This window comes from Crocuta crocuta, unplaced genomic scaffold, assembly GCF_008692635.1.
Source record: "Crocuta crocuta isolate KB4526 unplaced genomic scaffold, BGI_CrCroc_1.0 scaffold96, whole genome shotgun sequence".
Lineage (NCBI taxonomy): Eukaryota > Metazoa > Chordata > Mammalia > Carnivora > Hyaenidae > Crocuta > Crocuta crocuta.
Window position 1 is genome coordinate 1671212 of NW_027531522.1, and position 27995 is coordinate 1699206.

General features: G+C 36.2%; 1 protein-coding gene across 1 annotated transcript in view; it reads right to left on the reverse strand.

Annotated features, from left to right (window-relative positions):
- GPR158 (G protein-coupled receptor 158) overlaps positions 1-27995 on the reverse strand; it is a 404671-nt gene that overhangs the window by 371726 nt on the left and 4950 nt on the right. The window contains exon 2 of the mRNA XM_077772475.1: positions 27676-27742. Coding sequence (XP_077628601.1) covers positions 27676-27742 — 67 coding nt within the window. The remainder of the gene's footprint in view (positions 1-27675; positions 27743-27995) is intronic.

A 27995-nucleotide genomic window follows, 5' to 3' on the forward strand; every position in this document is an offset into this window, starting at 1 on the left:
AGTCGGAGGCTCAACCGACTGAGCCACCCAGGTGCCCCGAAGGAAAATTTTTTAAAAAGTTTTTTAGTGTTTATTTATTTTTGAGACAGAGAGAAACTGAGCATGAGTGGGGGGCAGGGCAGAGAGAGAGGGAGATACAGAATCTGACACAGGCTCTAGGCTCTGAGGTGTCAGCACAGAGCCTGATGTGGGGCTCGACCTGTAAGATCATGATCTGAGTAAAGTTGGACTCCTGACAGACTGAGCCACCCAGGTGCCCCAAGGAAAGTTTTTAAATTCTCCTTTTGCTTCCTCCTCTATTACCTTGGACAATAATTTCCTGCTCCATAACTACAAAAAAAAAAAATTGACATCAGCAGCCCATAGAGTCAACATTGATAGGGGTACAGAGAAAAAGTTCTGCCAAAAAAGTTGATACAAACAGATGCTGATAGACCAGCCGCCATCAATCATCTACTCCTAACAACCAGAACAAAATCTGGTGCCTAGAAGTGTGTTGCTGACATAACAAAAACCTAAAACATGTGGCTCTAGCTTTAGGACCAGCCAGCGGCAGAAATTGAAAGGCTTTCAAAGAGTTGGTTAATGAAAGCGGGAATATGTGGGTAAGTCTTTTAAGACTTTGAAGACATTGTCCCTTAAGACAATGAGGAAAATGGTATCGGAGGCAGAGGAGAAAGGAATCTTTGGTACATAATATGGGGAAAGTTTGGCAACACTGTCACCTGTGAACAATTGAACTTGTGATTCTACCTAAGGAAGTTTCTAGGCCAAATGCAGAAAGTGCTACCTGGGTTTTTCTGGCTATGATAGATACAAAAAGAAAAAAATGGACTAAAGGAGGAGCTGCTTAGTTTTGGTTTTGGCTTTTAAAATTTTGTAATTGTGGTAAAATATACATAACACAAAATTTACCATCCTAACATCTTAAAAGTGTGCAGTTGAGTATTGTTAAGGACATTTATATTGTTGTGCAACCAATCTCCAGAACTCTTTTCATCTTGCAAAATTACAACTCTCTACCCTTTAAACAATAATTTTCATTTCCTGCTCTGCCTAGACCCTGAAGTAAAACCATTATTCTTATTTATATTCCTAAGAATTTGACTACTCCAGGTACTTCATGCAAGTGAAGTCAGACAGTCTTTGTCTTTTTGTGGCTGGCTTATTTTACTCAGTTTAATGTACTCAGGGCTCATCCATGTTGTAGCAGTTTTCAGAATTTCCTTCCTTTTTAATGGAAGAGTATTACAATGTATTTATATGCTGTATTTTGTTTATTCATTCATTTGTTGATAGACACGGAGTTGTTTCACCTTTTTGGTTATTGCGAATAATGTCCCATGGAGCTATTTAGTTTTTGAGTAAAATTTAGAAAAAATACCAAAGAGCCAGAATGGGGTGGGGGTGGACAATTATTGCAAAAATCTCTTCTAGCGAAAGATTCTTGGAATATAAAATGGCTTCAGAGCAAAGAACTACTTCAGAGGGGCATCTGTAAAATCCTTCATTAGGACCTCAGAAAGATGTAAGGCAGTGTTTCATAGAGCCTTTCAGCTAGACTAAAGGACTCCTAATGGTCTTACAGGTATGCCTCATAGACACTCTGTGTTAAATAATAGGGATTCTAAGATTTTTAAGGCTTTATTGCACAGTAGCCACAGGGCCCAAGAGAGAAAATTGCCTATCTTAAAAAGATTTGAAAATCTGGCTTCTGTCTAATAGAGTGAAACCCAATAAGATTCATAGAAAACCCAGAACATTCTTCAATGAATAGCATTAAGTAGGAGTACTGTCATTCGAAATCAAAAAGAAAAGAAACAGTACAAAATAAAGACACCTCCTCTTTCCTTCACTTCTGTGGACAAAAAGCAAGCTAAGAAGGCCATTCAGGTGAAAATGTAGTCAATTTCTTTGGGAAAAGGAAGGATGGTTCAAAGGACAGAATCAAGAGCTCAGAGGTAAAGCCAGAGGTAGTATACTTGAGGGACCATACAGAGGAAGATGATGATACTTTGGGAGTGGGGGGTGTGTGTGAAAGTGGGTAAGTATATTCTGTATATAAGAAGCCCAGCTACCCTGAAATTATCCTGCTATGAGGAAATGCAAGATGCCAGGTGGAGTAAATATGGAAAGAATGTACCAAGAAGTTCCAATATATACACCAGCTACTGGAAACATCCAAGCCCAGTTGTCAGATACATCTTAGAAGTGGATCCTCCAGCCCCAGCCACCCCAGCTGATACCACATACATCAAAAACAGACCACCCAGCCACATTTGTGACTCACAGAACTGTGAAAAAAAGTAAAACGTTTGTTTTATGCCCCTAGGTTTTACAATAAATTTGTTAGGCAGAAGTAGGTAACTGGAAGATCTAACCAACATAGATGTCCTACACTGGTAAAAGGAATAGTAGATTAAGAAGATATAGCCACCAAGAACATATGTGTACTTGAGCGTGTATGCACATGCATGTATATTTTTATCAACAATTTATATAACTTAAGAAAGAAAGAAATTGTTCAACAATTGTAATAGAATATTCTGACATACCTCTCTGAGAAACCTACAGATCAAACAAAAAGAAGCAATGTTAGCAAGTATCTAAATATTATAATTAGTAGACTTAAACTGTTATGTATGTATAGAACTCTTTGCATGACAGATAATTCACTTTCTGTTTTAACATTCACAGAATATTTACCAAATATTTATCCAAAATAAACCAGAGATTATATTTCAAAAGGAACCTCAAATTCCAAAGGCCCAGTGTCATATACATTATAACATTATGTCTTCTAAATATAATGCATTAAATTATGAATTACATGTCTTAAAGGGATGCCTTTAACACATCTCATTTGTTTGAAAAATAAAAGCAAATTACTAAATAACCCTTCGTTTTAAAGATAAATTAATAAATATTCAGTATTGAGTAGCAATGAAAACACTACAAATAAAGAAACTGTGGAACATAGATAAAAATAAAACTGGAAGGAAATTTTGTTGCTTTAAACACTATACATTTATAAGGAGACACAATTTTTTAAAAATCTATTTCATTCAAGAGGGTGGAAGTGAGGAAGCAACAGAGAAAATATAAAGATTCAGAATAAATGAATAAAAAAAACCAGAAGTCAATGAAATAAATAACAACAAAGCGATGAGGGAAAAACAAACCAAAAATTAGTTCTTTGCCAGCACACCTAGCTCCCATTTCCTCATTTCTAAATGCCATTTTCTAGTAGTAAATGAGGTTTCCTTAGAGTAATGAGTGGTCACAGGCCTGAACAGGGAAAATACAAAGCATCATCTTCAGAAAATGAGGACAAGAGCACTATCAAAAGGACATATGAGCCAACTCAAGAGAGTTCCCAATTGCCAAAGTTGGAGCAATTTGAGCAAAAACATAAAAATGATAATATTGGATTCAATCCCCCAAATCAATAAGTCCATGCTGAAATAAGTGATTAAATAAAAAAGTGAGAAAAAGGAGATAACTCTGTTACAAAAGAATTCCAATTCATAAATTCAGAAAAAACTAGGGAAATAGAAAATCATCCTTGGAATACCACATAAACAATTATTGCAGACAAGACTTGCTGATAAATCCAAAAACTAATGGGAAAAACTTTAAAAGGAAATAGGATATTTGAGTCACTTCAAAGCATCTCCCCCCAAACATTTATTACTATCTTGGTATTAATGTATACCCAAAGTTCTTTGATACTACTCACTCCATGAAGAGGAAACTACTTCACCTCCTCTTGGGGGGCTTAATTAAGTAATTCACTTAAGAAAAAGGGGGAAAGAGTAACTTTGGCACAGAGAAACCTGGCAAACCATGTGTCTTCACATGGTCTCCACATTAACCAAGTAACCAAGGCTAATATCGCCTCTAGTAAAACATATTGATATTAGGTACTCTGTGATATGATACAATGAGAAAGACAGTTCCTGTCTATTGTATTCTTTTCCAAAGTCCGTAACCTCAGTCCAATCATGACAAACCATCAGAGCAATCCAAACTGAAGGACATTCAACAGCATGCCATGTCACCACTCTTCAAAAGTGTCAATAAATGGTTGATAACGTAAAAGACTATCTTTAAAAGACAAGGAAAGACTGAGAAACTATCAAAGATTGAAGGAAACTAGGGAAACATGACAACAAAATAGTATGTTAGTTTGCTAAGGCTACTATAACAAAGTACCACAGACTGGGTGGCTTAAGCAACAGAAATTTATTTTCTCATAATTCTGAAGTCTAGAAATCCAAGATCAAGGTGTCAGCAGGTTAGTTTCTTCTGAGGCCTCTCTGTCTTGTAGATAACCATCTTCTCTCTGAATCTTCATGTGGTCTTCCCATTTTACATGACTGTGTCTTAATTTCTTATAAGGAGACCAGTTATATTGGATTAGGGCCCGTCCTAATGACCTCATTTTAACTTAATTACCTCTTTAAGGATCTTGTCTCTAAATACAGCCACATTATGAGGCACTGGGGGCATTAGGACATCAAGATATGAATTTTGCGGAAACACAATTCAGCCTATAACATATGGTATCCTGTTTTGGATGCTGGAAGGGAAATGGGACATTAGTGGAAAAACTAAGGAAATCTGATTAAAATCTGTAGTTTAATTAATAGTGTTGTACTAACATTACTTTCTTAGTTTTGATGATTTTACCATGGTTATGTAGATGCTAATGTTATTAGAAGTTGAGTGAAGAGTATGTGAGAACTGTCTATACTATCTTTCCTAATCTTCTTAAGGTCTAAAATTATTTCAAAACAGTTAAAACTTCAGAGTTATTAAAATAAACTAAAGTGCTTCAAAAAGATAAATAAGGGACTCAAGCACTAAAAATAAAATATGCAAATTAAAAACTAGGCAAATGAAAAATAAACTGGAATGTTTTAAAAAAACAATTATGATTAATGATTCTCTAATAAACTTTTAAAAACTAGAGCTAATGGATAAAGGATACATTGGTAGAAAATATAAAATGGCAAACTTGCCCCATGAAGGAATATAAAACTGGAATAGGACAATAAGCATTAAAAAATTGAAATCTTTCATTTCCCAGAAAAGCTTCAGGCTCATATGTTTTGTCTATGAATTCTACCAAACTTTTAAGGAATAGTTCTTATATCTTTACAAGTTTTTTAAATTAAAAATATAACAAATACAATGCAGTTTATATGATTTTGATTCCAAACCACATGAGAACATTAGCATATCTATAGCCCCATTTTAACCACATGTAGATCCAAGAATCCTAAAGGAAATATAGGGTAAACAAATGGTAAAACATCTTAAAATAATTATACAATTATACGTCATGATTCACTGGAGTATATCTCAAGAATGAAAGGGTGTTTTAACATCAGAAAACATATCAGTGAGGTGAGATGGCAGCATTGTAAGTGGACCATAGACTTGCCTCATCCCATGAATGCAACTAGATAACTATCAGATCATCTTAAATATCCCAGCGATTCACCTGAAGACTGGCAGAGCAAACTCCACAACTAAAGGTAGAGTAGGCAACATTGAAGAAGGTAGGAAGTATGGAGACTGGGCTTGGGAGAGAAGCAGATTGTGGCTGCTGCAGTGGGGATGGAGTGATTTTGGAGAAGGATGAGAGACAGACTAGGACACAGGGGAGTGAGTGGGAAACAAATCTTTACAGCAATTGGCTTGGAAGTTAAGAGAGTCTAAGTTTCATGACTTCTAGCAACCAAGGGGTGTTTAAAACCTAGAGTTTTAAGGTCAGCAGGCTTGGTTGCTTTAAAAACCTTTAAAGATTGTAGAGCTTGGAGGGCACTGCACTGCTCTTGGAGACAAGGCAGGCAAACAACCCATGGACACACAGCATGGGAACAGTAATCTGAAAAGTGCCACAAGCACAAGTGTGGGGAGGTCATTTGTTCATCTCAGAGTGCATCCTAGATAGACAGTGTTCATGGAGAGACCCCTCCAGGAACAAAAGACTTGGCTGGTGTTATTTCTCTCCTTTGCTCCTCTACATAAGCACAGGGCCAGCCACAAGTGGGAACTAGTGCAGCTCTGCCACTCAGTACTTAAATTGCTTACACCAAGCCCCTTCCCATCATGCTCCAATGAAACTGTCCTTCCCAATCATTCTTGCTTTTGTCCCAGTGCAGTGGGACCTCTCTCTCAGACCAGCCCAAATCCTTGCAAACACCACAACTTCCAACGTGGGAGTTTTGCAGAGCCTCAGTTATTGTGGCAGTGGCAACAGTCTCGTTTCACAAACATACCAGAGCACACCTAGTTAAAACCTGCCACATTCAGGCCAGGGACCGAACACTGTCCACAACAGGCAAAGATAGCCTCTGTAGACAACTGAACTGAAGAATAAAGGTAGGAAACAAAAAGGTAAAAATGAATACTTTTGTAAAAACTCAGTCAAGAAGCTCACGAAATAAAAGGATATAAATTATAAAAATATATACCCAAAAGGGGCAAGAAAATAATTGGTTCAAAATTAAATGAACATCACCTTAATATAGATTGTATATGCAGAAGAGGCTTTGTACAAACCTATTGGTACTGAGATATCAAAAACCACTAATAAATATTCAAAGAATAAAGAAATCCAAATATATCAGTAAAGGAAATCAGCAAACCATGAACGACAGAAAGACAAGAAAGGATCAGAGAAAAATCTTCAGAAACAACTACAAAATAAATAATAAAATTATAGTAAATACATGTCTATCAATAATTACTTTGAATATAAATGGACTGAACACTCCAAAAAAACATAGGGTGAAAGAATGGATAAAATAACAAAACCCATCTATATGTTGCCTATAAGAGACATTTTAGGCCTAAAGCCATCTGCAGGCTGAAAGTGAGTAGATGGAGAAATATCTATCATGCAAATGAATGTCAAAAGAAAGCTAGAATAACAATACTCATATCAGACAAAATAGACTTTAAAACAAAGACTATAACAAGAGACAAAGACAGACACTGTATAATAATAAAGGGGACAACCCAACAAGAAGGTATGACAATTGTAAATATTTATGTACCCAACATAGAAGCACCCAAATACATAAAACAGTTAATAACAAACATGATAATGTAATCATTAATATTACAATGATAGTAGGAGACTTGAACACTCCACTTACATCAGTGGAGAGATCATCTAAAAAGAAAATCAATAAGGAAGCAATGGCTTTGAATGACACACTGGACCAGATGGATTTAACAGATATATTCAGAACATTCCATCCTAAGACAACAGAATACACATTCTTTTCAAATGCACAAAGAACATTCTCCAGAATAGATCACATATTAGCCCACAAAACAAGCCTAAACAAATTCAAAAAGATCGAGCTCATATCATACATCTTTTCTGACCACAATGGTATGAAACTAGAAGTCAGCCACAAGAAAAAAATCTGGAAAGACTACAAATACATGGAGGTTAAATAGTATGCTGCTACACAATGAATGGGTCAACCAGGAAATAAAAGAAGACATTAAAAAGTACATGGAAACATGGGGCGCCTGGGTGGCTTAGTCGGTTAAGCGTCCGACTTTCGCTTGGGTCATGATCTTGCAGTTCGTGGGTTCGAGCCCCGCGTCGGGCTCTGTGCTGACTGCCAGCTCAGAGCCTGGAGCCTATTTCAGAGTCTGTGTCTCCCTCTCTCTCTGACCCTCCCCTGCTCACTCTGTCTCTCTCTCTCCCTCTCCTAGAAATAAAAAAAAAAAAGTACATTGAAACAAATGAAAGTGAAAATACAATGGTCCAAAACCTTTGGGATGCAGTGAAAGCAGTTCTAAAAAGGAAGTTCATAGCAATACAGGCCTACCTCAAGAAGCAAAAAAAAAAATCAAATAAACAACCCTACCTTACACCTAAATTAGCTAGAAAAAGAACAACAAACAACTCTTTACCATCATAAGGAAGGAAATGTTAAAGATAAGAGAAGAAATAAATTATATAGAAACTAAAAAAGTAAATTAAATTAAAAAGTAGAACAGATTAATGAAACCAGGAGCTGGTTCTTTGAAAAGAAATCAGTAAACTTGATACCTCTAGCCAGACTTATCAAGAAGAAAAAAGACTCAAACACAATTACAAATGAGAGAGGAGAAATACCAACATCACAGAAATACAAACAATTTTAAGAGAATATTGGGAAAAAATATATATCAATAAACTGGACAACCTAGAAGAAATGGATATATTCCTAGAAAGATATAAACTACCAAAACTGAAACAGGAAGAAATTTAAAAATGGAATAGATTGATAACCAACAAAGAAATTGAATCAATAATAAAAAAAACTCTCAGCAGACAAAAGTCCAGGACCAGAATGCTTCATAGGTGGGTTCTACCAAACATTTTAAAAAGCTAGTACTTAACCTTCTCAAACTATTCCAAAAAATAGAAAAGAAAGGAAAACTTCCAAATTCATTCTATGAGGCCAGCATTACCCTGACACTAAAACCAAGTAAAGATACCAAAAATTAAAAGGAACTACAGGCCAACATCTCTGAACTCTAAAAATCCTCAACAAAATATTAGCAAACTGAATTCAACAAGTCATTAAAAAAATCATCCTCCACAATCAAATGGGATTTATTTCTGGGTATCAAGTGTGGTTCAACAGTCGGAAATCAGTCAACGTGATACACCACATCAAGAAGAGAAAGGATAACTGGGTGGCTCAGTTGGTTAAGCATCCGACTTCAGTTCATGTCATGATCTCATGGTTCGTGGGTTCAAGCCCCGCGTTGAGCTCTGTACTGACAGCTAGCTCAGAGCTTGGAGCCTGTCTTTGAATTCTGTGTCTCCCTCTCTCTCTGATCCTCCCCTGCTCATAATGTCTCTATCTCTCTCAAAAATAAATAAAGCATTAAACAAATTTTTTAATAAAAAAAAGAAGAGAAAGGATAAGAACTATACGATCCTTTCAATAGATGCAGAAAAAAACATTTGACAAAGTACAACATCCATTCATAATAGAAACTCTCAACAAAGTAGGTTTATAGGGAATATACCTCAACATAATGAAGACCGTATAAGAAAAACTCACAGCTAACATCACCCTCAATGCAGAAAAACAGAGCTTTTCCCCTAAGGTCAGGAACAAGACAAGGATGTCCACTCTTGTCACTTTAATTCAACATAGTACTGGAAGTCCTAGCCACCTCAATCAGACAACAAAAAGAAATAAAAGGCATCCAAATTGGCAAGGAAGAAGTAAAACTTTTACTATTTGCAGAAGACAATGATAATATATATAGAAATCCTTAAAGACTCCACCAAAAACCTGATAATATTGTTAAAATATCTATTCTACCCAAAGCAATCTACAGGTCTAATGCAATCAACCTTTATCAAATATTAACAGCATTTTTCACAGAATGAGAACAAACAATTCTAAAATGTATATGGAACTACAAAGACCCCAAATAGCCAAAGCAATCTTGAAAAAACAAAAGCAAACCTGGAGACATCACAATTCTGGACTTCAGGTTATATCACAAAGCTGTAGTGATCAAGACAGTATATGGTACTTGCACAAAGACAGATACATAGATCAATAATAGAACAGAATAGGAAACGCAGGAGGCACCTGGGTGGCTCAGTCGGTTGAGCTTCCGACTTCAGCTCAGGTCATGATCTCATGGTTTGTGGGTTCAAGCCCCACGTCGGGCTCTGTGCTGACAGCCAGCTCAGAGCCTGGAGCCGGTTTCAGATTCTGTGTCTCCCTCTCTCTCTGACCCTCTCCTGTTCATGCTGTTTCACTCACTCTCTCTCTCTCTCTCTGTCAGAAATAAATAAAATATAAAAATTTTTTTAAAAAAAGAATAGGATACCCAGAAATAAACCCACAATTATATGGTCACTTAACCTTCAACAAAGCAGGAAAAAATAACAAATGGGGAAAGACTTCAACAAAAGTGTTGGGAAAACTGAGCCACTTTTTTACACCATTCACAAAAGTAAATTCAAAATGGATGAAAGACCGGGGCACCTGGGTGGCTCAGTCGGTTGGGCGGCCGACTTTGGCTCAGGTCATGATCTCACTGTTCGTGGGTTTGAGCCCCACGTAGGGCTCTGTGCTGACAGCTAGCTCAGAGCCTGGAGCCTGTTTCAGATTCTGTGTCTCCCTCTCTCTCTGACCCTCCCCTTCTCACGCTGTCTCTCTCTCTCAGAAATCAATAAAAACCGTTAAAAAGTTTTTTAAAAATGGATGAAAGACCTAAATGTGAGACCTGAAACCATAAAAATCCTAGAAGACACAGGCAGTAACTTCTTTAACATTGGCCATAGCAACTTTTTTCTAGATATGTCTTCTGAGGCAATGGATACTAAAGCAAAAATAAACTATGGGGACTACTTGAAAACAAACACTTTTGCACAGTGAAGGGAAAAAATCAACAAAATTAAAAGTCAACCTACTGAATAGGAGAAGATATTTGAAAATAAAATATCTGATAAAGGGTTAGCACTCAAAATATGTAAGAACTTATACAACTCAACACTAAAAAAACAAACAAATAATCTAAATAAAAATTGCCGGAAGACGTGAATGCAATATTTCTCCAAAGACACACTGATGACCAAAGACACATGACAAGATGTTTATCATCACTTAGTACCAGGGAAGTGCAAATCAAAACTACAATGATATATCAACTCACACCTGTCAGAATATCTAGTCAACAACAGAGAAAACAACAGGTATTGGTGAGGATGTGAAGGAAGGGAAGTCCTCTTGCACTGTTGGTGCGATATATTATGTAATATATATAATTATATATAATATTAATCAGCCATAAAAAGAATGAAATCTTGTCACCTGCAACAACATGGTTGGAATTAGAGGTACAATAATAATAAGCAAGTCAGAGAAAGACAAAAACCATATGATTTCACTCATGTGGAATTTCAGAAAAAAACCAAATAAGCAAAAGGGGAAAAAAGAGAGAGACCAATTAAGAAACAGACTCTTAAGAGAACAAACTGATGCTTAGCAGAGGGAGTGGTGGGAGGGATGAGTTAAATAGGTGATGAGGATTAAGTACACTTGTAATGAGCACTGAGTGATGTAGGGAATTGTTGAACCACTGTATTGTACACCTGAAACTAACATAACACTGTACGTTAATGAATGAACTTAAAAAGCCAAAAAAAAGAAGAAAGAAAATATATTAACGAAATTCACGTTAATAGAAGAAATGAGAAAAATTATCTATTTTAATCCAACTAAAAAAGCATTTTACAAAGTTCTACCACCTAATTTTCTTTAATGATGAGCTAGAAATATGAAGAAACTTTCTGAACTTGATAAAGCTTACTTCTATCAAAAATAATTAAAGGAAAAAATTTTAAGAGGTTCCCTTTAAGTCCAGAATGCTTACTATCTCTGATGCTTTTTCATATAGTACTGAAAGTCATAACTAATTCTATAAAGAAAAAAAATGATATGTAAATTTCAGATGATATCAAACCATTACTTGTAGATGATCATTTATCTGGCAATAAATCAACAGACAATTATGAGAATAATAAGAAAGTGCAGCAAGATTGATGAACACCAGATCAACGTACAAAAATAAATAGCATTTATCTATACCAAAATCACCAACAAAAAATTATATCTAAAAAGATGCCATTTAAAATAACAACAGAACCCATAAATTCTGTAGTAGTTAACTTAATCAAGAATACACAAAACCTCCACGGAGAAACTTTGAAACTCTAATGAAGGACAAAATGGATGATCTTAATGAATTGAGAGAGAGCCCATGCTCTAAGAAGGTATAATTTACTATATTAAAAATGTGAATTCTCATCAAGTGCAGCTATAAATTTAATGTAGAGCCACTAAAATTCTACATGGAATTTTGAGAAAATTGATAGCTTGCCTTAAGTAGCATAATAAAAGTAAGCTGTGAAAAGAAAAGAGGTGAGCCTTGCCCAAACAAGTATTAAGACATACTGTCCTACCATGGCAATAAAACATAGTATTAACAGACAAACAGACATGAGAAACAGCAGAACAAAGTAGAGAATTCAGAATCATACATAAGCATATAAGGCACTTACACACTTACATGTATGATAAAGATGATAGTGTTGGGAATCTGGCTCACTGAATGAACAAATATAATACCTGGATACCTACCTAACCATGTACAAAGGTAACTCCAGATGTTCAAAACCTGACTCTGAAAAGTAAACCTTTAAAGTTAGCAGTTGATAACAGGAGACAATATTTCTGTGACAAAGCATTGAAAGCCTTCTTAAACCCAAAAGCATAAACTGTAAGGCAAAATTTTAAGTAAATAAAAACAGCAATTTTTGAAAATTCTGTTCAAGGGAAAAGGTAACTGAAAGGTGACAGACTGAATGATATTATAATGACTAAAATTGACAAGGAAATATTTTTCTATTATGGTTCCTATATATCAAAAATATATAAAAGGAAAAACTTTTTAAGGTGTTCTCTTTAAGTCAAGGCAAAAGACATAAACAAGCATTTTAGAGAAAAGTAAATCCAACAGACTTACAAGCACATGAAGAGATGCTTAAGCTCACTAGTAATCAGAGAAACATAAATGAAAACGATAGTGAGATATCACTTTTGGATTCATTAAACTGGCCAAAAAACTAGAAAGTTGAACAATACCAAGTGTTGGCAGTAACATAAAGCTATAGGATCCCTTATGCCCTAGTGGTGAATATGTAGACTGATGCAGCCTGTCAAGAGAACAATCTTACAATATTTTGTAAAATATATTCACTCCTCTCTGTAAACCAGAAATCCTGCTCTTGGATTTAGCCTTCAAAGAAATTCTCACTTAAGACTGTAAAGGGGCACATAAGCTGCAGTGTTATTGTAATTTCAGGGAATTGAAGACAGTCTAGGCATCCATCCCTGGGACTGGACAGTTTCTACATACTATGCAGCAGTAGAGTACTATATTGCAATAGAGGCATGGACTGGTTATTATGCAGCAACATGAAGGGATTTTTAAAACAGAGTTGCATGAGACACCTGGGTGATTCAGTCAGTTAAATGTCCAACTTCAGCTCAGGTGCTGACAGCTCAGACCCGGGAACCTGCTTCAGATTCTGTGTATCCCTCTCTCTCTGCCCCCCACCCTATCAATATTAAACATTAAAAAAGGTTTGTTTGTTTGTTTGTTTGTTTGTTTAAAAGCAGAGTTGTGTGAATAAAAAGCAAAACAATGAGCTATATAGCAAGTATTTAATTAAAATTATTTGCACTCAAATAGCATATGAACAGAAGAGCCACATCTCATAAATGGGATCCAATCAAGGAAAAGTGAAAAGACCTTTTTTAAAGAGGAAAAAGAGCTATTCCCTTTTTGCTTCCATCCAGCTATAGAAGAGTCTACACTCATGTTTCAGTGACTTAAGTAATCTTTGTGTAGTTTCCTCACTTGAGGCATCTCACCCTCAGAAAACATCCTCACAAAAGCACCCAGCACATGTATCATTTAGCTCAAGCATAGAACTACAAGAAATACAGAAGAACCAAGAACATAATCTGATGCCCTCTAAAACATCTAGAAAATCTGACAACAGTCTGTCTTAAAGCAAGGAGATGCTCTCCTCCCCCATGCTACTTTGCAGCAGACATGTCCAGAGAAAGCTTGCCAAAACTTTACATAGTGACAAACGTCTTCCATCTGTCTGGCGTCTTGTTCTTGGAAGGTTTTTGGCAATCAGGTCACACCTTCCTTGGGAAGATCTGTACATTTTGTGTGGAAAAAAAAATAACTTAAGTTGATTTAAAAAAAGAGAGAACGAATAAATACAAAACGAAGTAAGGTCAATCAGGAGAAACCTCTCTTCTCCACCCACATATACAATCTTTGTATTTTGGGGCTCCTCAAGGCAATACTTTTTTTCAAAGTTAAGTGCAGCATATCTCTTCAAACTTCTAGGGTTCAGGATTTGATAATAGCATTTTTCTCTCTGAAAAATATATTTTGAGTCTACTACTTTTATAGAGGCAGCTGACTCTAATGTTTCATTTTGTGGTTTTCCTTCACTGGGATTGTTTTGAGCTTCATTTTATTTAGTTTTAAATAACAAGAGGACAATTTATTTCATCAAACACATCCACAGGGTTCCTTGTATCACCTCTTTGGATAGGACTATTTCTGAATGGGGTAGGACAATCCCTTGTCAGGGGACCCAGTACAGAGAGATTGCCTATATTGACCCATTTTTTCCAAATAACAATCCTATAAAAGAGGAAGTACTCTCTCGTTTTATAGATGAAGAAAATAAGGTTCAGACAAGTTATAAAATATATCCGAAGTCATGCTTTTTTAATGTCTAGGGAGGAAAAAATGACAAAATGACAAAGTATATCTGTCAGGGAAAAATAAATGTTTAATTTATGTCTTAAAAATATAATGATCTCATACCTTCAGTTTCCTGTCAACTTAATTATAAGTGCCATTTATGTTAGTGTTTGGCTACAATATCTAAATGAAAATACCTTTTTGTTAATTATTTCTTAAATTACTAAATTTCTCTTTTTTTTCTGTTGGCTTTTATTCAGATAGATGTTCAAGTCAGATTACCCAGATGATAATCTGCACAGTTTTTTTTAACTCTAAAGGCCACTTCTGATCTAGAAATAATAACAGTAAATAAGGCCATAAAGTAAATAGAAAATGTTTCCATTGAAATTAAACTAAGCCACCTTGGTTAGGAACCCAAGATGTGAAGTAAATATAGGGATTACCTGGATGCTTTGGATCCTATGTCTTAAGTTATCATTTATTGGGTACTCATTACCCATCAGACATTATGCTAGACAAACTTAAAACATCCTCACTGAAACTATATGTGACTGATACTATTTCCCCAGTTTATGTCACAACTATGTATTATCAATATCATTTCCCCTAAATAATAATTAAGAAATTTGGGACATAAAGAGATGAAATCGGTTGCCTAAGGACACATACCTAGTAAGGAAAAAAGGCTGTATATGATGTCCATATCCTTGGTATAAGTGTAGGAAAGACTGGTCAGAAGACCCAGAACTTGAGTTCTTATTCAAGTTGGTGAGTTGAGCATATATTTCTCTACCTTATCCCTCCATATCCAACTGCAATGGCAGTAAATAAGTATAAAAGGGAATGGGATAAAAATTTCTGAGATCATAATGATAAGCCAGATGAGTGACACCTAAGCCCAGGACATAATCAGGAGAAAGCTGGAAGAGAGGTGTTCTTCCAACAGATTTTTCAAAAGATTTTAAGCTCAAAGTCAATTGGTTTCAAGAGTGGAAGTAGAAAACGAGGCAGACATCAAGGTGATGAATTGAAGAATTCCTTCTAAACAGTCACACACTGACACATCCTCTCCTTGTGTGCCGTAATGGTATTTATTCCCAAACTGAAAACCAAGAATGATTCTGTAAAAAGATGGGGAAAAAATGCTTGGGAAGAGTTAAAGCTTCTAAAATTGGTTATTAGTTCTCCTAGAGTAAAGGTCTAACGTGGGCCAGAGACTGCCAACTTCCTTCTCAGGCATCCTAAAGTGAATGAAGCCTGACAGTCAAGGGAGAGTTCTACTGATAAGCATCTGATGAGGTTCCATGTTATCTAGCCATATAAATTAACCTAGCCTTTCAATCATAAAATTGATGACTAAGGATTACATTTGAGATGAACTAGTAGCATAAAGGAGAAGAACTGTTATGAAAAAGCAAAACAACTAAACCAGGAACAAACAGCAATAATTCAGGCAGCAGAAGACAATTTAATAGGAGATTTAAGAAAATGAACATCCAATTATGAAGACAATCAGAGCAAGAAAGAGTTTGCAGAAAGTGAAAGACATTGCCAAATGAAAATAAATTTACTAAAAAGGAAGAAAAAATAAAATCTCCTAGGAGGAAAAGTAGAAAGAAAAACATGGAAAAATGAGGGGGGTGGGGTGCCTGGGTGGCTTAGTCGGTTAAGCGTCCGACTTTCGCTTAGGTCATGATCTCGCGGTTCGTGGGTTCGAGCCCCGCGTCGGGCTCTGTGCTGACTGCCAGCTCAGAGCCTGGAGCCTCTTTCGGTCTGTGACTCCCTCTCTCTCTGACCCTCCCCTGCTCACGCTGTCTCTCTCTCCTAGAAATAAATAACACCTCATTTAAAAAAAAAAAAAAGAAAAGAAAAATGAGGGGGGAGGGAGAGTTAAAAACAGAGATCGATCCACAAGGTCAAATACCTAACTGTTAGGAGTTCCATAAAGAGAAAATGGAGAGGAGAAAGTAATTTTAAGCAATCATAAAAGAAAATTTCTGAGTGAAAAAGTCAAAAAGAGCCAACTAAGTGGTAAGGTTGATGAATAAAGAGAGTCACATCCAAGCACATCATCATGAATATTCAGAACCCCAAGGAAAAAGATAAGACTTTAGAAGTTTCATGAGGAGACAAGAAACAATCGCCTACAAAAGTGTAATAAATCAGGTTAATATCAAAAAATTTTTACCAGCATTGATGAATGCTAAAAACAATGTCTTTAAAATTCTGTGGGTGAAATGACTTTGCACCTATAATGCTATATTCTGACAATCAATCATGCACTAAGACATGTTTTCAGACATGAGAAGACTTAGAAATTTTATTTAGAAAGTACCTGAAATACTTGAAAGTATTTGAAATTGTGCACCAGGAGATGAAAAAATAAGAGTTCTAGAAATAATAGAAACCTGCATCCAACACACAATTGGATTCAAATTTTAAGTAATTTGAAAAGATTTCCATGGTACTTGTTCTGCATAAAACGTGAGACTCCAACAAGAATGCCTTCAACAAATATGTAAAACCTTTTTAACAAATATTGTGATTCATTAAAAAGTTAGATTATCTTAGAAATAAGTAAAATATATGGTTCCCTTTTATTTCTTTAACCTGAAAAAGAAAGGCAGATGCTAATTCCAAGGTTAGGGAGCAATATGTGAAGTCTTCTTGCAGACATGTGCAAACTAAACATAGCATGATTTTGAGCAACTGATCTAGAGAAAGAGAATCAATTGGTTCTCAAAATTTGGAACATTCTAAAAATGCGCAGGTTCAGTTATTCAAGTTTCATTTCTTAGAGACAATGAATGGACAAAGCACAGAGAGGTTTTTTTGTCTTTTTGGTTTTTTTTTTATTGCAGTGACAGGTTATAAATGCTACCATCTTTATTTACTGCAGTAACAGGTTATAAATGCTACCATCTTTAATTATCTAAAAATACTAGATTAGCAAGAGAAGTAGAAGAATAAAGAAAGAAAAGTAAATAATATAAGATACTATTTAAAATGTATGAGTGCAAAAATCAATAGAAAGATTAAATTCTACATTTTTCATATTAGAGAAGGTAATGATTATTTTATTTCCTAAAACCCATAATCCCTATTTTCATTGTTAATGCTCCTCATTAGAGATACACGCCTACCTATACTTTCCATCATGAGAAGTCTACCTCCAAATTCATGTCCAAATATTTGTGATCTCTCTTCTGGCTCTTCCCATCTCACTTCTAGACCTTGTGCCTCTCACTGGCAGTGTTTCAGGCAGACCCTGACCTCTACATCTGACACCTCACCATAAAGGACAACAAACTATGTCAAGAAATGCCAAATGACAAGACCTGCCAGCTACCAGTTTGAGAGAAGTCAGACACCTGCAGGATGTCATTCTAGGCATGCTGGTGAGGAAAACAATGTTTCGCGCAGGCCCTTACTCTGCTGTCTGTGTCTAGAAAAGGCTTCATTTACAGGTTTGAGCCACGGAGCAAGAAAAACACCCAACTTCTTTTTGCAAGAAATTTTGGATTTTTTATTTCTACCTCCTCTGCCTCTCAAATTCCAATTTATTCATTCACATTTGAAAATGGAGCAACTAGAAATAGCTTATTCTTGGGACACCTGGGTAGCTCAGTTGGTTAAGCATCCAACTCTTGGTTTCAGCTCAGGTCATGATCTCACGGTTCATGAGATAGAGCCCCATGTCAGGCTCAGTGCTGACAGAGCCTGCTTGGGTTTCTCTCTCTCTCTCTCTCTCTCCCTCTCTCTCTGCCCCTCCCCCATTCTCTCTCTCTCTTTCTCTCTCTCTCAAAGTTTAAAGAATTATATATGTGTGTGTAGGTATGTGTGTGTGTGTGTGTGTGTGTGTGTATATATGAATATTTTATTCTTTGACTAAAATCTCACCAGAGAGACTGGAAAACTCAAACTACCAGAGCTAAGAGAGACAATGGCAAGAAGGCCAAGGGTAAAAAGAGGAAAGAGAAAAAGGCACCAGCATAAGATAACATTAAAGCCAAACCATCCAAAGGAAAACAGTGACGATGCATCTACAATTTACAGATTGCTATGGGATAGAATTTTTAAAGCACTTAATATTTTTATTATATATTAATATATGTATTAATATAATATATATAATATTAATATACATAATATATTACCACAGTATCTTAGCCATTTATTGAATACCTCCTGCATATCTTACACTCATCTTCTATGTCATTACCCACCTCTCAATACATTCCAGTAACACTTTCTTTCTATTCTTGGAGCATTTGAAGCTCATTCTTGTCTCAAGACCTTTGTCCTTGCTATTTCCTATTTAGCTCATGATTACCTCACCTTGTTCCATGCCTGTCTCCTTCTCATACTTCAGTCCTTAACTCAAAAGTCTTTCCTGACCATCCTATTTAATACAGCCCACTCTATCTTTCAGCTATTCATTTTCTTATTATCCTATTTATAACCTTATAGAACTTGTTCCTATCAAGAATTATTTATTATATTTATTTTGTTTATTTATCATCTATCTCCACCCACCTCCACACAAAAAAATCCATGAGGACAGGGATTTTTTTTTTAGAGTTTATTGTCAAGCTGGTTTCTATATAACACTCAGTGCTCATCCCAATAAGTGTCCTCACCCATACCCATCACCCTCTTCCCCTCATCCCACCCCCATCTGCCCTCAGTTTGTTCTCAGTATTAAAGAGTCTCTAACGGTTCGCCTCCCTCCCCCCAACTATTTTTTCCTCTTCTCCTCCGCCAAGGTCCTCTGTTTAGTTTCTCCTGAGGAGGACAGGGATTTTTGTCTGTTATTGTCATTATTATATCTCCAGCATCTATAGTCCTAGCCAGACACATGTTGTATACTCTATAATGTNTGTTTATATATATATATATATATATATATATATATATATATATTTACTCTTTACAGTGAGAGGTACTCTACATCCTTCCAAGATAAAGACAGAGAAAGAATTGAGTTACTTTCCCAGTCTGACACGGTAAGCAAAAGTGAAAGCTCATGGATTCAAGTATAGGTTTATAATCTCAAAACCTTTCCTCCTAGACACTATTTCATATGGCTTCCCTGAAATATGCAAAGTGATTTCAAGAGGGACTGAATATGGGAAGTCATAAAATGTGGCTCTTACATTTGAAGGCCATGTAGAATGGTTGGGGAAATAGGACTTTTATAAAAAGAGACAAATAAATAATAACAGCTAGAAGCAGCTGCTTTCATGATAGCCCCTATCTTAAAGGTGAGAAAAAGAACCCAAATTAAAGAGAAGGAAATATAGCACATTACTCAGTGGCCCACATTCCAAGGCGCAGTACCTGTGATCTCTCTGCCTTCATGAAGAACCTGCTATTCATTCTACCCCTACCAATAGGGTCATTCACAATATTGAATTGCGTCAGGTTTTCAGAATGGCCTGTAGCCAAATGCTTTGGATAACCAAAGCTGAAGGTGCTTAGCATTTACGATTTTTAACTTTTATTCTTAAAATCTTGGGAAATGGATTACATGTGTTACAACCTTATTAAACACTGTTTGCTTTTCCCCAGGTTGGTGCTTAAGGATCAGCTGCTTCTTAATTACAAAGACTTTGTTTTAATATAGACTTCTGAACCTATCCTCAGATTATCTTATTCACAGTGTCTGGGGAGGGCCAAAGAACATATTATCAGGCTTTCCAGATGATCCTGATGCCCAGCTATGTTTTAAATCAGTGAATAATGAATATGAGTTAACTTTTATTTTATGACTCCAGGTGTTTTTATTTATGCCTATGTTAAACTACAAGTTCATTGGAGCCATAGCTAATGCAAGTGAGGGTCACTTCCCTTAGTGTCAATTTCCTCACTTGTAAAAGTAACTATAAATTGGATTATATGATCTCTAAAATCCTTTATACTTCTAAAACTCTAATTCTTCAAAAAGAAGCTTTTCAGGACATTGACCAAAACTTGCTTCTTTAAATAATGCACCCCAACTCCACATACACATTTTCTTTTCAAAATGCATCCTTTATTGAGAAACTTTAAATATAAAACACTTACCCATGGACATAATAAAACCATATTAGTAACAAATTCTACAAATAATTTACCAAGTTGTTCTGAGTGCCAAGTTTAATATTACATCGATCCATCAAAAATTTCTAGTTCTCACTTATATCAGGTTCTATATATGAAATGATCTTATGTTCCAAACAAGGAAGCAAATGAATAAATAGAAACATGATCTGATAGACTCATTCACGAACACATACACATACATATACAAACAGAACCCTTGAAATAAATAGCCCCAGAATAGCATATTTATATGAGTTCTTTCCATACCAGCAGCTTTCAAACACAGGCATTTTTGCTCCCAAGAAGATATTTGGCAATGTTTGTACACATTTTTGATAATCACAGTGGTCTAGGAGGTTGCTACTACTGCCATCTAGTAGGTAGAGACCAGAGGTGCTGCTACACATCTTAAAACAAACAAGACAGGGGCGCCTGGGCGGCTTAGTCGGTTAAGCGTCCGACTTTCGCTTAGGTCATGATCTCGCAGTTCGTGGGTTCGAGCCCCGCGTCGGGCTCTGTGCTGACTGCCAGCTCAGAGCCTGGAGCCTGTTTCAGCCTGTGACTCCCTCTCTCTCTGACCCTCCCCTGCTCACGCTGTCTCTCTCTCTCTCCTAAAAATAAATAAAATATTAAAAAAAAATTTTTTTTTAAACAAACAAACAAAAAAAAAACAAACAAGACCGCGCCCACAACAAAGGATTATCTGGCCCAAAATGTCAACAAAGCCTAGGAGGAGAAACCTTGCTCTATGCAGTGATCTGAGGCATCACATAAGGAAAAGCCCAACTCTTCATTCAAGCAGCTGACTAGAAAAAAAAAAAAGAAAAGAAAGTAAAAAACACTTACCTCCACAATTCCATTTAAATCTCATCAACCAAAACTAGTTACGCGGCTACGCCATTAAGTTTTTATTTACACCGTGAAACGTCTAAACCCTTTAGAAAGAAAAGATCTATTTCCTCCTATTTTTGGTCCATAAGTGGCCTTTTTAAAAAAGTGTTTATTTATTTCGAGGGAAAGGCAGAGAGAGAGAGGGAGAAAGGGAATCCCAACCAGGCTCTGCACTGTCAGAGCAGAGCCTGACGTGGGGTTCTATCCCCAAACTGTGAGATCATGACCTGAGCCAAAATCAAGAGCCAGTTGCTTAACTGATCGAACCACCCATTTTGCCCCTACAAGGGGTCTTTTATTCTCACTGTCCTAGGTATTTTCCCACAGTGAGTGAAATGCTTCACCAGATGGTGTGATGGTCTGAAGAAAATTTTGATAATCTTTACCACATCTAATCTGAAAACAAAAGATTCTGGTATTTCTGGCCCAATGTTTTTGCATATTTCCCATACAACAAAAGGAAATATGGAGGTACCTGTCTGGCTCAGCCAATAGAACATGCAACTCTTGATCTCAGGGATGTAAGTTCAAGCCCCAGACTGGGTATAGAGATTAATTAGAAATAAAATCTTTGTATTTGCAAATGACATATCTGATAAAGGGTTAGTATCCAAAATCTATAAAGAACTCGTCAAACTCAACACCTAAAACACAAATAATCCATTTAAGAAATGAGCAAAAGACATAAATAGATATTTTTCCAAAGAAGACATACAGTTGCCTAAAAGACACATGAAAAGATGCTCAATATCACTCATCTTCAGGAAAATACAAATCAAAACCACGATGAGATACCACCTCACACCTGTCAGAATGGTTAAATCAACAACACAAGGAACAACAGGGTTGGTGAGAATGAGGAGAAAGGGGACCCTCTTGCACTGTTGGTAGGAATGCAAACTGGTGAAGCCAATCTAGAAAGCACTATAGAGGTTAAAAATAGGACTACCCTATGATCCAGCAATTGCACTACTCTACTAGGTATTTACCCAAAGAATACAAAAATACAGATTTGAAAGGGTACATGCATCCCGATGTTTATAGCAGCAGTATCAACAATAGCCAAACTATGAAAAGAGCTCAAGTGTCCATCAACTAATGCATGGATAAAGAAGATGTGGCATATTTATAAAACACAATATTACTCAGCCATCAAAAAGAATGAAAATTTTGCCATTTGCAATGATGTGGATGGAGCTAGAATATATTAAGTGAAATAAGTCAGAGAAAGACAAATACCATATGATTTTACTCAGATGTGGAATTAAAAAAAAAAAAAGATGAACATATGGGAGGAGAGGAAGAAAAAAAGAGAGAGGGAAACAAACCATAAAAAAGTGGGGGATTGACTAGTTCGGTGATGGGTACTGAGGAGGGCACTTGTGATGGGCATTGTATGTAAGCAACAAATCACTGAATTCTACTCCTGAAATCAATATTACCCTGTGTGTTAACTAGCTGGAATTTAAATAAAAATTTGAAAAGAAAAAAAAAGAAAATCTTGAAAAAAAGGGGAGCCTGGGAGGCTTAGTCCATTGAGCATAACGACTTCTGCTCAGGTCATGATCTCACAGTTCATGAATTCAAGCCCCATGTCAGGCTCTGTGCTGACAGCTCAGAGCCTGAAGCCTATTTCAGATTTTGTGTCTCCCTCTCTCTCTGTTCTCCTCCAATTGTGCTCTGTCTCTCTCTCTCTAAAAAAAAAAAAAAAATTAAGAAAAAAAAAGGAATGTGATTATATGTTTTAGGATCAATGGTCTTTTTAAACAAAATTATTATGAAGACAAATATCAATCTAGGGCTTTTTTAATGCTTTATTTATTTCTTAGAGGGAGAGCATGAGCAAAGGAGGAGCAGAAAGAGAGCGAGACAGAGGATCCGAAGCATCCTCTGTGCTGACAGCAGAGAGACTGATGCAGGGCTTGAACTCATGGACCACAAGATCATGACCTGAGCCAAAGTTAACTGACTGAGCTATGCAGGAGCCCTGCAATCTGGTTTTAATGAAGCAGTAGCGTCTACATTTTGTGTTTCCATATATACATGTGTTGCTGCATCTTGATAACTTACAACTTTATAGTTGGAGACAACTTGGAATTTATTTTCTCACTTCCTAATATCATCATTCATCAAATATAAGATGCCATTAATTGAAATATGCAGCATTGTGTACCATTAAAAGGAAATGTATGCCAAGTGAAAATGTCACGCTCTCAATCATTAGACAGATCTCAGGTTAAGAGATACCAAAATTGGGGAAAAGTACATCTTAAGAATTGAGAAAACAAATTGTTCTATACTATATTACTTTTCCTTCTTTCTCAGATAAAAGCTTTGTATCATGTTACTCTATAAAAGTTCTTCCATAGTAATGTAAAAAGGCATTCTCATGGGACAAAACACATAAATGGCGACAGAGCTAGGTTAAAGAAATAAACCAAAATCTTATGTAATCCCAAGTTTCCTTTTAAGTTATAGGTGCCCTGGGTACTTTTGCTAATAGGACAGATATTTTTTAATTCTACATTGTCTAGCTGTAGTTACAGTTTTTAACTGGGGGAAGTTAGAATAGATATGTGTATTTCAATTGATTAGAAGTAATTGTAAACTGATAGACAGACAGACAGACAGTTTTCTTTGACAAAAAGGTAGGTACAAGATTTTTGTTTGGGAAAAATGATCTTGGGGTCAGACCACTTACACTAATTCTGTGTTTCCTATAAATTCTACCGAGATGAAACTAGATGTATCCTGCAATTGCTTTGAGACACTATAGTATTCCTTGATACAAAAAAGAAAGTCATGGCTCCTATACTAAGTTTGGCATTGTAGAAAACAGAGGGAGGAACCTGAGAAAGTCTTTTAACTGAAGAAGTGTTTCATAGAACGACTTATCCACCCAAATATTTTTATGGGTTTTTTTCCCCCTGAAGTAAGAAAGACTTGTTGGATGAGTAAATGGCCAGATAAAGTAGAAGTTGCAAGTATAATTTTTTTTTTTTTTTTTACTAAAAGAACAAGCTGCCCTCACCCCCCACTCCCCAGCACATATGCCCAAGCTTTGGGCAAGAGCTTAATAACACTGTTGGCTGCAAACACTCCAAGCTTAGGCCCAGTACCAGTGTGCTGCCTATCTGTGCATAGTGGCCATCACACTGCCAAAGTTATCAAAATCCCAATGTACTATTTTAGTAAGTCTGCTAAAATAACCCTGTAAATACCAATCCAGAACTGAAGGGAGAAAACAAACAAGGTCCTAATGCTTCTGTGCCAACCAAGTGCAAACTAACGTCAACTGCATACTTCTTGGCATCCCGGTATGTTACAATGTTATCATAAAACACAGTGCATGTTGGAAAAGGGTAGCCATAAAGCCCTGAACAGTGAACACCAAACTGCTGCCTTTCTTAAATGGAAAGTAAAATTTGACTTATCTAGCGGTTGAGGCTATAAAATCAGCTAGGGAGGGCATCAGTTCCTTCTCCAGAGGGCAGGCATATACTCTTGTTATTTATTTAGCAGTCTCAGAAATCCCATTTCTGCTTCCAAATGCATATTCTAGAACATGGCAAGTAATACTGTACCACTACTGCACCACAATAACTAGCCCATTTTTTATTATTATTTTACAACCAACTGCAGAAGTAAGTTGAAAATGGCTTGTTATTAAGAGTAGGTAAGGACCTTCAAAATGCCTAAACATTGGTTACCTTGAGGGAAGCTACACGGGCATACTGGTGCCCTTGATTTATAAATTTGCAAAATTTGAGAAGAGGTTGCATATAGAAACAGCAGAGATGCTATGTGGGTTATAGATCAAAGAGTTTTTAGATGAACTTCTGCTATTGAGGGTTTGTTTTTGTTTTTTGAGTCTCAATTCTTTCATCTATTAGTTGTGAATAGTAAAGTACTCTCCTTTAGGTTGACTTTTAAGTAAATTCAGGGGATCTTTCAACATCTGGAAACACAGGAGGCACCTGAGTGGCCCAGTCAGTTGAATGTCCAACTTCAGCTCAGGTCGTGATCTTGTGGTTCGTGAGTTTGAGGCCCGCATCAGGATCTGTGCTGACAGCTCAGAGCCTGGAGCCTGCTTCAGATTCTGTGTCTCCCTCTCTCTTGGCCCCTCTACTGCTCATGCTCTGTCTCTCTCTTTCTTTCTCAAAAATAAATAAACATTTTAAAAAATATCTGGAAACTCAGATCATGCTTCTTATTTTGAAACGGTATTCTCAGAAAAAAAGAAAGAAATGATGCTCTCATTTCCATTAACATATATGTTTAACTCAGTATATATCAAGAGCGATTTCACTGATAAACAAATGACTGAGATAAAAACATACATTGAACATATCTTAACATGATCTGTACTTAATTGAAAATATATTAATAGTTTTCAGCATGCTAATCAAATAAAACTTCAAAAGTTAAAGTAATATGTTTAATTATGTACATAATCATAGACTTTCAGGGTTATAAGGGGCCCTGCATGTCACCTAGACCAACCTTCTCAATTTATAGATGAGGAAACTGAGAATTAGAATAAGGCAACTACTGCCATTGGTAACACCATGAGTCAAAGACATGGTCTAGTCTGATGCAATATCTTCTGTATACAAGGCTCATATATCTACCCTGATCCACTGTCATTATAAGTCTTCAAAATAATGAGGGATAAAACTAAACAATCATATAAATAATAAGCTATTTACCACATGACTTTAATTCAGCTAAACTAAAAAAATTTATGTCTGAGGAAAGTTCTTGGGAAGCCAGAAGTTACAATACAAATATTTCCTCAACTTCCTGTATGATCACAATTCTTCATTTAATCATTACAGAATCCCAAAGGAGAGTACTTTACTATTCACAACTAATAGATGAAATAATTGAGACTCAAAAAAAAAACAAAAACCCTCAATAGCAGAAGTTCATCTAAAAACTCTTTGATCTATAACCCAGGTAGCATCTCTGCTGTTTCTATACGCAACCTCTTTTCACCACTAATATTACCCACAAGAGAGATGTAAGATATGTTTAGCTTAGAGCAAGATGGTCATTTCTCTTATACTGTGAATTTCCATCTTCAGTTGAATGCAGAGATCTGTACCAGAATCACTGATGGAGGTGTATGGGTGTAGGATGTGAAGGAAAGAGTGCAGTGGTCCCTGAGGAGTCAGCAAATCGATGACATCGATGTTTGCCACATTAGTTTCTAAAAAGGGGTTTCCACACTATTGTGATCTTTCCTTCATTGCCCTATTGTTTTTCTTTTCTTTATCAGCATCACGTCTGACACTCACATGGTTTCCTCTTTCTCTGCATGTTACTTCCCCAGCAATATCACTTCCACAAGTTACTGCACTTATGTGTATTAGCCCTGTTTCCAAAGGCTACTTGTTGACCTTTTGGATAGACCAATTAAGAATGCATAGAACACAGAGTTATAAAGATATTTGGATAGCATCAAGTCCATTCTCACATTTTAATTATGCAGAAGCTGATTTCCAGACAGGTAATGCAGCCAGTCAGAGACAAAACTAGGACTTGAGGCAAAGATCTGTCAAGTTTAATACTCTTCTTACTATACAACATACTTGGTTGTGTGATTGGCCTAAAAAAAAATAAGTGTGTATGACTTATTTAGGCCAAATATATTATTTCAAGTTATTACTCTGTTATATTTTTAAGTAACAAGGTGAAAACAAAGTTGGTAAACAAGTGTTAACAACACAGGGTGATAGAAAGACAGTATAAGCAGGGCACCTGGGTGGCTCAGTCGGTTAAGCATCCGACTTCGGCTCAGGTCATGATCTCACAGTTCATGGATTTGAGCCCCACACCAGGCTCTGTGCTGACAGCTAGCTCGGAGCCTGGAGCCTGTCTTCGGATTCTGTGACTCCCTCTCTCTCTGACCCTCCCCTGCTCACACTGTCTNAGACAGTATAAGCTTCATAGCTAGATAGACCTAAATTTGATTTGGGCTTCCTAATTTACTAGCTGTGTTACCTTGGGCAGGTTGCTCAACTTTTCTAAGGTTGTCACTACCTGAAAGTACAAATAAATAAATGCAGTGGTATATACTAAGCATATCATATATACTAGGTGCTAAATATATATTGGTTTCAACTAATTCTAATGTACCACAAAAGAGCTATGTCACTCTAACATGTTCCTTTAGCCCTTTGGGTCTTGTTTCCAACTACTGCAAACTGAGAAGGTGAAAGAAACCAAATGAATTCCTAAGTTCCTTTTAGCTTATCAAAAAATAATTAGTTCCCAAGTTTCCTTTACCTTAATTTAAATTCAACATTTAAGTACTTTATATCCCTCCTAAGCACTGAACAGTACCAAGTACCACCAGGAAGATATCTATGATTTCAGCGGAATGGTATCCAGCTCCATAGCACGTCAAGTTCTACAACAAAAAATTACCATACAAAACCAAAGACTTAACTTTAAGGAAAACTCTACAAGAACATCACAAACCTAATGTAATAAATATAAACAACTGAGGATATACCTTAAATCATTACTCTTTCTTTTGCTGAGATGGAAGATGAGAACTAAAATGTTTATACTGTAGAACAAAAGACCCAAGAGACAGTTGGTTAGAGCAACCAATGCCATTTTTCTGAAAAAATAAAATAAAATAAATTTCTCTTCCCATG